This window comes from Humulus lupulus, chromosome 1, assembly GCF_963169125.1.
Source record: "Humulus lupulus chromosome 1, drHumLupu1.1, whole genome shotgun sequence".
NCBI classification, from domain to species: Eukaryota; Viridiplantae; Streptophyta; class Magnoliopsida; order Rosales; family Cannabaceae; genus Humulus; species Humulus lupulus.
In genome coordinates, this window is record NC_084793.1 from 154,765,919 (window position 1) to 154,777,454 (window position 11,536).

At 37.7% G+C, this 11,536-nt stretch overlaps 1 protein-coding gene across 1 annotated transcript; it reads right to left on the reverse strand.

Moving 5' to 3' along the window:
* Positions 1-9,098: 9,098 nt before the first annotated feature.
* On the reverse strand, positions 9,099-9,721 carry LOC133823615 (uncharacterized). The gene is made up of 2 exons (XM_062256478.1): positions 9,329-9,721; positions 9,099-9,240 (listed from the first exon to the last, which is right to left on the reverse strand). Exons 1-2 carry the CDS (start codon positions 9,661-9,663, stop codon positions 9,099-9,101), a joined length of 477 nt encoding a protein of 158 aa, XP_062112462.1. The 5' UTR covers positions 9,664-9,721.
* Positions 9,722-11,536: the final 1,815 nt, after the last annotated feature.

Here is an 11,536-nt window from a genome sequence, read left to right on the forward strand (position 1 = left end):
ATTCCATGAGGTAATCTCAATTCTCAAGCTTTTAGTTTATTTTTTTTGGTGTTTTTGTTGAAATCTTAGATCTCTGAGTTTGTATTGCTGGTGTAATTCTATGGTTGAAATGGGTTAGAAATTGATTTCGGGATGTATTGGGAAGGATTTGTAATTTCTGGAATCACAGGAATTCTGGGTTTGTGGGGTCGCGTCGCAGCGCTGTTCTTGAGGGTCGCGACCCGCATGAACCCAGCAGGCCTAGGGTGTTTGCTGAATCGCCCAGGCGCCGCAGCGCAAGTTGGGGTGCGCCGCGGCCTGTGTCCCCCAGGTGAGAGCCTTGAGTTCTCTAACTTGTAGAGGGTCACAACGCCTCTGAATTCAAGGGTCACGATGCCTCAAATAGAAAATATTGGCCAGTTAGGGTTTTTTGGTTCAAGAACTCAAACTTAGGAGCTCGGGAAGGATCCTACTACTCAGTTTAGTAGAATTTGAGGTCTCGGAGGCTAGTATTTTATTCTAAAAGCTTTTAATCAATTTATATTGTGATGGTTATTTATTATTACGTTGTGACTAGGATTTACCACTAAGGCTCGGGATTAGGGATCGTGCTCGGGATCACCATGTATTGTCAACTCGGGACACAGGTAAGAAAATTGTTGTGCCCGTAGAGTAGGGCATGGCCCGATTACCCGTGTTTAGTATTATTTCTGAATTTTTGTAATTGTTATGTCATGTATATGTGTTTGTGACTGTCGACATAGGCCAGAATTGGCAAGGGTCGGGATCGACAAAGGCCAAAAACGACAATAAGCATGTTGAATCCAGACTGCCATGGCATGGCCATCTAGAGTGTTGTACTCACCCGCTCTGAGAAGACCATGAACCTAGTGCCTGGTAACGCACCTTGATCGACTTAGGCCTATGTTGTGAATTGTTTGTGGTATTTTTTTGTGAATTATTTGTGTTTAAAACATATAAAGCAGAAGTTAAGATCAATTGGAAAGGAAAATAAAAGTACTTTGAAGTGATAGGGGTGGGGAATATTTTAAAAAAAAATCAACTTATTTTCTTAAGAGCATGGTATAATACATTAATGTATCGCCCCATATTCTCCACAACAAATGGTATAGCGAAAAAAGTAAAATAGGTCATTTCTTGAAATGATCAATTATGTGATATTGCATTCAAAGTTAAGTTTTAATTTGTGGGGTGAAGCTTTGTAATCTGTATGGCATATATTGAATCGTATCCCATGAATAAAAGCAATATCTCTCCGTAAGGTTTATGGAAAGGAAAGAAATAAAATATAGGTTATCTAATGTTTTGGGTTGTCTTGCTTATTGCAAGAGTATAGATCCTAAAAGGACCAAGTTGGAACCAATGGCTATAAGATGTGCATTTGTTTGCAATGTCTCAAATACAAAATTCTATAGATTGTTAGACTTGGAATGTAATGTAATAATTTAATCAAGGAAGGTTGAGTTCTTTGAGAACATGTTATGTGATAATAATAATAACTCTAAAGAACCTATTGAAATTAGAGAGCCTCAAGAAGAGACTAATAAAATGGATGAAGAGCAACCTTTATTTCCTAGAAGAAGCCAAAGGCTTATAGAATTTAAATCAAATAAAAAAAATTCTCAAGTGGAGACACTATATCTAGTAAAAGGAAACAAAAATAGGTTACTTGGAAATTTCCAATAGTACTTCAAATATAAGATGATCCCAAAACTTTCAAAGAAGCAATGTCTTCGAGACACTTTGATTTTTGGAAGGAGGCAATAAATGATGAACTGGATCCAATTATGTCTAACCACACTTGAGAATTGATTGACCTTCAACAAAGGCCCAAACCAATTGGGTGCAAATGGGTATTTAGAGGAAAATACTATTCCAATTGCACGATACAATCTTTCAAGGCTAGATTAGTAGCCAACGGATTCAAACAAAATGATGAAATAGATTACTTTGACACATATGCACTGGTAGCAAAGATAACTTATATTAGATTGTTATTTTTCCTAAATGGAGACCTTGAAGAGGAGGTCTATATGGAATAACTAGAAGGTTTATTCTACAAGGTAATGAACATAAAGTGTGTAACTTGTCAATTATATGGTTTGAAACAAGCTCCAACTCAATGGCATGAGAAGTTTGATAAAGTCACTGTTTCGAATGGGTTTAGACACAACAATCAGGAAAAGTGTTTATAGTCTAAGACTTGTGAATACCATATCATACTAGTGTATCTTTATGTAGATGATATGTTGATTTTGAGTAATCACACGAGAGAGATAATAGAAACAAATAGGTTTCTACCTTCAAACTTCATGATGAAGGATCTTGGAGAGATTGATACCATTTTAAGTATCAAAATTATAAGAAATAGTGGGGTTATGCTTTAAGCAAAGTCCATTATGTTAAGAAAGTGGTCAACAAATTTAGTCATCTCAAAATGAAAGAGGCAAATAGACCATTCGATTCAAACATGAAGCTTGAAAAGAATGAAGAGTGGTGGCCCAACTTTAATATGCAAGTGCAATAGAGAACCTAATGTACGTCGCTCATTGTTTTAGAGCGGACATTGCATATGTGTTTAGTAAACTTAGTAGGTTTACTAGCAACCCAAGTATCAAGCATTGGAAGAATATGTTAAGAATACCAAAGAACATAACCTCCACCACTCAAATTTTCCTAGGATACTTGAAGGGTTTTCGATGCTAGTTGGATATCGGGAGTGTGAGACAATCTCACCACCACCAGTTGGGTGTTTACACTTGTAGGAGGTCCTATTTTTTAGGGTTCCAAGAAACAAACTTATATATCACACTCAACCATGGAAGCTAAATTTTTAGCTCTAGTGGAAACCGACAAAGAGGTTGGGTGGCTTAGGGATCTCATGTCGGATATCCCCATAACCGTGAAGTATTAACAATATTGATACATTATGATAGTTAAGTTACTTTACTCTTGCTAGAGCATACAATAGTGTGTATAATGGGAAGTCTAGACACATAAATCCAAGACATCAATATGCGAGATAATTAATGTAGTGTTTCGTCTAGGGTTTAAAGCTTTCAAGAAGATCAAAGGGTTTTCTTTATAACTACAGTTTTCACTTCTCTTCTCTCGTCTTGTATTGGACTTAGTCAAGAAAATTTTGTGTAGATTCTTATTATATTGGTAGTGTAATCTCACTCTCCCCCAACATTTATAATGATGCTATTCCTTCAACGCTTAATCTTTTTATTAGGAAAAACTATAATCAAGTTGCATTCGCTACTCATGCATTGTTGAGTTGTGTTGACCCTAGAAATGGTTAATGATAATTTGAATAAACAATGACAATAATTTGAGAACTGAACAATAATAAAATAATAACACAAGAGTTTATATTGGTATGGCCCAAAAAGTTGTAATGACCTACGTCTACATGACATTTTTATTGAATAAATGCTCAAACTCAAGATCACATTAACGGGTATCAATTGAATTTCTTTAAGACAGAGTTCTATTTACAATTTGTTAGAGTTTATATGTGAAAAAAGTTTGCATGAATCAAAATGGTCTAGTGAGTCCTTTATTTATAGGTTCACTGGTATTACAATGTCAATAATGGTCCCTTAAAAGTGTACTATGCCTTTGGAATGAGCTTCTCGAGTACTGCGTGTTAGACCTTATGTTTGACCAACTACGCATCAATGGGTCATACATTCATTGCATAAAGATGTTCGACTAGAATCGTTGGCTATCTCATCTTTGACTTATCGTGAGCCTAGTCATTGTATCCACTTACATCGTCCATAGTGAATGTCGTTAATGCTTTTATTATTGCCACATGTCCTTGATAATTGTCATGTCATTATGCTAAAAAAAAAAAGGGATAAGAAGTTGTTCCAGAGCTAGAAATAAAATGGAAAATTTATGATTATAAGTACAAGTTGTTATGTCTAACTTGAATTTATACTTTTATTTTCTTATGTATTTGATGGCTAAATCTTTGTTATGTATGGATGATTGGAAATATTTCTTGCATATAGCTTGGGTTATTTGGATTGATAGAAAGTCACGATTGCATAAACAAAGTAACATGCTTCCTAAGGATATTTTTTCTTGGGCAAACTCTCTTTTGCAGGAATACAAAGAAGGTGTTGCTCTTGCTAGGAAGCCTTTGGAGGCAAAATGAGTAGATCTATTCCTTTTTTTATTATTATTGCTTAGGGATTTTATAAGTTAAATATTGATGATGCAGTTTCTACAAAAGAAATAACAATGGGAGTGGGTGATGTTGTTAGAGATCATGATGATCAAATTATTAGTGGTTTGATTATTCTACTTCAATGAGTGTTTTCCCCTTTGATTATGGAAGCTCAAGTCAATTTATTGGCTCTTTAATTGGTTCTCAATGGTTACATTTCATGTTTATCTTATAAAATAGAGTAATTATAAGGACACTTTACGGCATTATATACTACTTGATGTGTCATATCACTATTAGTTCAAATTAATATCGGGTTCCACATATTTTATTTTAAAATTAAAATATGTGAAACCCGATTTTGAATTACACTACTAGCATCATGCCACATTAATTTATGTTGTACACCTTAAGGTGTCAAATAGCAAAGCAATATTCTCTAAAAAATGATGCTTATAAAGTGATTGTTGAAAAAATTAATGGTGTTGGTAGTGCTTTACCTGTTCTAGAAAATTTTATTTGTAGCATTAAACGTTCATTATCTTCCTTTCTTGATATAGAGGTAGTTGTTTTTAAATTCTTAGGGAGGCTAATATACAGGGATGTAAACGGGGTGGGGCGGGGCGGGGTGGGGCTGGCGATGGCTCCCCCATCCCCGCCCCGTCTCGGGGTCGGGGCTCTATCGGGTACCCGTTTAATAAAAATATTTAATTTTTTTCTAAAATTGATAAAATAATTAATATTTTTTAATATAAAATAATTAAAAAACAATAAATTATACCATTAATAAATATATATTTTTATATAAATCATTATATTATATACTTTAAATAATATTTATATTAAAAATATATATTACAATGTAAACGAGGCGGGTTCGGGACGGGGTTCATGTTTCCCGCCTCTGCCCCATTAGGGGCGCACTACAAGAAAAATGACTTTCAATAAGACCAAAAAAGTATTATGAAATATGAACCATAACACTTTTCGATGTGTTAAGAAAAATGGCGTTATCGTAGCTCAGAGCACTTTACATAATACTTTTCCAAAGTTATAAAGAAGTATTATTGTATAGTCTCCAATAACACTTTGTTGTGTTATTTTAATAAATTGGTAAGTATTTCTTTTGTTATTTATAATAGTATAAATAACACTTTTTGCCACCACTTATAAAAGGGAAATTTGACATTTTATGCTTAATAGTGGATTGTAATTCAAAAAAATGCTAGGCATTCTTATCATTACAAAATAATGCCAATTCATTTTAGCATACCTAAAATACCCCTATCACAACTATCTCCTCTCTTCCCTCCTCTCTTCCTTCTTCTTGTTTCTTCCTCACTCTCTTTCACTCACCTCACCTCACACCGCCACTAAGAGCACCACGGTAGAAGGAAGTCGAGCAACCCCTACGAAAGCCATTTGTAGAGATCAAGACCAAAGTAAGGGTTGAGAAATCTTGGCGAAAAATTTTATGGGTAAGCAATTTTTTCTTAAATACTTGGATTAGTGATGTTTCCTTTAAACTTTTTGGGCATTTCGAATAAATCTGAGCAATATTTGCACATTTTTTTGGTTTTTTTCTGGTTTTTTGTCGATCCGCGTTTTCTGGGTATTTTCTGGGTTTGGGTTGTGCTCGATGGTTGCTCGATGCCTGCTCGATACAGGCTCGATGGCACATCAATTTTTATGGTTGCATGTTGTGCTTGATGGTTACTCGATACCTACTCGATGGTAATGCGCATTATCACTATTTCATGCATGCTTGATGGTTGCTCGATGCCTGCTCGATGCAGGCTCGATGGAACATCAATTTTACGGTTGAATGTTGTGCTCGATGGTTACTCGATACCTACTCGATGGGTACTCGATGGTAATGTGTATTCTCACTATTTCATGCATGCTCGATGGATGATTGATGTCTGCTCGATGCAGGCTCGATGGCACATCATTTTTTACGTTGCATGTTGTGCTCGATGGTTACTTGATACCTACTCGATGCAAGCTCGATGGTAATGTGCATTCTCACTATTTTGTGCATGCTCGATGGAGGCTCGATGCCTGCTCGATGTAGGCTCGATGGTCATGTTTTTCAGCATCGTTAAAATACCATTTCCTACCATATGTTTTTCAGCTAATTGTATTTGTGTTTTTTTATTTCAAGTTTTACTATTTACGTATTTGTTTCTTACAACGGTGTTTGGGAAACAGATGGTAGGAAATGGTATTTTAAGGATGCTGAAGGTGAAGTGATACCAGTAGAGAATGATGCCACTTACTTGCAACTACTTGACATACTACACGAGACATTTCAGGTGGATAGAGAGGTGTATGAATTGAAACTCAAGGTGCCATACGTATGCGACGACCAACAATTTGCACCGGTTTAATTGAGGAATGATCATCAAGTTCATGTATTCTTAGGAATAAGCTTGAAAGAACAGATAGTCTTATGTGTGACTCTAGTTAAGAAGAATGTCATGTCAGATCCTTCTCTTAGTGTGAACAAAAAAGACAGGACCAATGTCGATCCATCTCCTGCAGGTAGCAATTACAAGCATCTTAGCGAGGTGGGCACTTTTGTTCCAGTTACTGATCCAATGGCTACTATTCAGCTTGATATACCATAAGGAGGTCCCACATGTGTGCTTGAGGCATATGAGTACGATCCCTATGTGAATGATGATCCATTTGGTAATTGCTTTGAAGATAATGATGATGGTTCCGAGGATGACTCGTATTATAGTGCAGATGTTTCAAATGAGGAGTTAGACATTTCCCAAGCCCAACAAGTAAAAGAAGAGTCAAGACTGCCTCTTGCACAGGCACATCTTCCAACTCAAGGACGTCGAGCACCTGCTCGAAGCAGTAATCAACCTGCTAGGACAGAAGATAACACTGGGTGGAGGGATACAATTGTATCAAGAGAAGATCACACCAGATGGAGTGCCCCAATATTTACAAAAGACGATATTGAGGCATATGCTAAAACCCATTCCTCATCATCTGGTGCACCAATGGGAGAAATATATGTTGGGAAGACTTTTGAGGACAAGATTGATTTAAAATCCAAAGCTGCTCTATTTGCAATGAAGAATAACTTTGAGTATATGGTGAAAAAGTCTGGTATTGACGTGTGGTATATCACATGCAAAGATCCTGACTGTTGTTGGAGACTAAGAGGGAAAAAACTACCAATGTCCCCCATGTTTGAGATCACGGTATACAAGAGCGTAGACACATGCTCACTAGAAGTGCGACAAAAAGGTCATCATCAACCTGCACCGTGGGTCGTTGGACACCTCATAAAGAACAAATACACAGTTGATGGGACCAGTTACATGGCAAACAACATAAAGGAGGATATGAAGAAAATTTTTGGTATTGATATGAGTTATGAAAAGGCATGGAGATGTAGAGAGAATGCACTTACATATGTTAGGGGGACATATGAGGATTCGTATTGCAAGTTACCATCCTACTTGCACATGTTGCAGCAAAATAATCTAGGTACAATTACTGATTTTATCACTGAAGATGGTCATTTCCTATATTGCTTCTTTGCCCTTGGAGTTTGTAGGAGGGGATTTAGATTTTGTCGTCCTGTGATATGTGTGGATGGCACGTTCTTGAAGAATAAGTACGGTGGCCATATGCTATGTGCTGTTGCTTTGGAAGCGAATAGTCATTTATATCTGATTGCATTCGGGTTGGTGGATAGTGAGAACCACAACTCGTGGAAATATTTCATGACGAAGTTGAAGGAAGCCATTGGGGACGTTGATGACTTGGCTTTCGTGTCAGATAGGCATGCTAGTATTATTCAAGCTCTAGAGGCTGTCTTTCCTGATGCCTACCACAACGCATGCTACCATCACATCAGTATGAATGTGAAAGCTAAGTTCAAGACCGATCACTATCAGAGTGAGATGTGGGTAGCAGCCTATGCATGGAAGAAGACCAAATTTCTAAAGCATTTTGAAAATATTAAGCGAATGGATCCTCCCATAGCTGCCTATTTGGAGGGAATTGGTTTTGATAAGTGGTCTCGTCCTTTCTTTCCTGGAAAACGATATAATATAATGACAAGCAACTACGCTGAAAGCTTCAACAACAAGACCAAGGATGCAAGAACCTTTTCAGTTACATTTTTTTTTGGAATTCATTTGGTTCACACTACAGTCTTGGTTTTCTGAACGACGTAGTGTGATAGAGAAGACTACCACCAAATTATCCACCCTGATGGTGGCAGATGTATCGAACAATGCTGACAAAGGAAGGTTCATGAATGTCTATGCCCTTGGTCAATTCGAGTTTCATATAACTGGTGCAGACAGCGATGCTGAGGTGAATTTGATGATGAAATCATGCTCATGTGGGAGATTCCAGCTCATAGGCACACCTTGTCCCCATGCAACTGCAGCAGCTATAGAGCGTGGAGTGAACCTTTACTCTTTGTGTTCACCGTTTTACACCATTGAGTCATGGAGGAATTCATACAAAGAAACCATTTACCTAACTGGGAACGAGAATGACTCGATACTTCCAGATGACATTAAGAATATGGTAGTTGGTGTACCCATAGAGAAACAACAAGTTGGTCGCCCAAAAAATCCAAAGCTAGGAAGACCAAGGACAAACTGTTGGCCATCTGGCAGGGAAAAACTAGTTACAATGCGTAAGTGCAGTAGATGTGGTGGTCGTGGCCACAACAAGTCCTCATGCAAAGCTCGGCTTTGAGTTTATTTTTTGTTGTATTTTATTTAAACTTGAAGTTGAAGGCTATTTTTTGTTTTGTTTTTTTATTGTCATTAATGAATTTTGGTCGTTAATTGTCGTTAATAAAAAGATGCTCAATACAAAAAAAATTCTTAATAACCTAAATTTTAAGCAAAGAAATATAATAAGAAGAGAATTTTCAATGTCTAACATTCTGATACCATAAATCAACTGTCCATTTGTTTTTGAACAACTTCATGTTGTCATCGCAGATCGTGTGAAGTGGTAGCCTACCCAATAAGTGTTCGATGTGCTTAATGGCGTACACACCACAATCTCCACTGTGAACGAAACATAAACTGCATTAGTAACAAAATCAACATAGAATTTAATTTTAAAAACTTGAATAAAAACTAGAATTTTGATTACCTGACTTTGGTTTGGGGTACTGAATCAACTGGCATGCGGTGCACGTTGAACTCTTTGCATCTTTGAGCTCCAGGTGGAATCGTCAACCGAGGGTCGTCCTTGAAAAGTTGTGACTGCAATAACAACGATGGGAACAAAGTAGACCATGACTTCATAAACGATTGCAGTTGTTTATCACTTATCACGGTCACGTCTGAATCATAAACATTCAGAGTCCAAGTAGAAATGGAGGCTTCAACTGCAAACCAATGTGCTTGAAGGTAGTTCTGGCACCAATATACAGTGTCTACTCCCTTCCACGATGCCAGAAATTGATTGTCAATTCCCGTAATCATTGATATCACATCTGAATCCCACAAAAACCTTTTCTTATCCGCTTCCTTGGCATTCTAATATGCATCATAACGAACTGGTACCACTTGTGAGAACATAATATTCATCACAACAACATCTTGCTGATACGCCCCAAGATAGAACTGTCAACGCCTACGTAGCATATGCTTGGCCACATCAATATGCTGCAAAAATGATAGGAAAACAATTAATTAGCCTATCGAACCCCATTTAAAGCTACTAGAACCAAACCATCTCCCTCTATCCATCGAACCAACATCGAACCCCTATCGAACCAAATTTAAAGCTACTACAACCAAACCATCTGCCTCTATCCATCGAACCCCATCAAACCCCTATCAAACCCCATGAACCCAAACCATCTGCCTATCGAACCCCATTTAAAGCTACTAGAACCAAACCATCTCACTCTATCCATCGAACCCCATTTAAAGCTACTAGAACCAGGCCATCTCCATCTGCCTATGCACATCGAACCCCTATCGAACCAAATTTAATACTTGGGTATCCTCATCATCAGGGCCATCAACAAAAATATTGGCTGCCTTCGCAACCTCAGCAGCTATCTCTGCCACCTTCTCAAAATCAGTGGGAATTTCTACCTCTTCTTCTTGGCCCAATCTGGGATGCAAGGGAGCATCACCCTCAGTCAGAGCGCTATAATAATCTATCTCCGAAGGCCGTGGCTTCAACATGGACAACACAATCAACTGCATCAAATACAAAGCATTAAGTTAGTTTGAAACCACCAAAGAATATTGTATTTTGACATAATATAGCAGAACTTACACTCGTCTTCTTGAACATCGGTGCAAGTTCGGCCTTCGAAATAGGACACTCCTTATTGCTTGACCAACTGAGCATCCTCGGAAACTGGTTTCCATGGTTAATACCATACTCACGTGCAAACTGCTGGATGGCTTCGTATGCCCAATACTGCAATGCAGGGCCATAACCATGCAAACTGTATTTTGCTTCTTTCTATTTCCCCTTAACTTCCTTCTTCTTCTCATAGTTCCTCTTCTGATGATGCATGTCTTTTTTACATGAATCCATAAGCTTGTTAAAAGACACCTTCCCCCATGGGTAGGTAAGAAGTACTCAGTGTCCTCCACCATCTTTAGCGAATCTATCCAGACATTTAACTTGCCTTCTCGTGCAAGTAAAACCCCCTCAACAAAGAAACATAGGCCTAACTTGTAGGCATCTTCAACTACAGTGCAGTTTTTTAAAGTAGCCTCCAAATGCACTATCTTCACTGTTTCTTCATCATTAAAGTACTCCTTGATTAAGCGATCACTAGTCAAGTGTTTCTTCAAATCAGTCTCAGATGGCTCGGAACTGAAGTTCAACCCCGTAACCAAAGCAAACTCGCCTCTACCAAATCTACAAGGTCTAGATCCCAAATGAAAATGCAACTCATCCTCTTTGATGCACTAGATCTTGCGCAACATTAATTGATGTATGAGAGATGCAGAGAAGTCTAACTTCTCAGCAACGAAAAATTGTTTGAAAGGGGATTCCTTCACCCTTTCTATCAACACAAACTCCTCAAACTTGTAAAAAGAAACTTCGGCATCTGCAAAAAATAAAAATAAAAATAATACAGTTAAAGTCGCATGAAAAATCCATAAATAAACATATATGCAACCATCGAACCACTATCGAGTACCTATCAAACACCAATCGAACCCCTATCGAACTAGACATTTCCATAAAAAACTACCCCATCGAACATCCATCGATCACCATCGAACCAACCCTAGAGCATGCATCGAACCACCATCGAGCAACCCTAGAGCATGCATCGAACCACCATTGAGCATGCATCGAGCCATAATCGAGCATGCATCA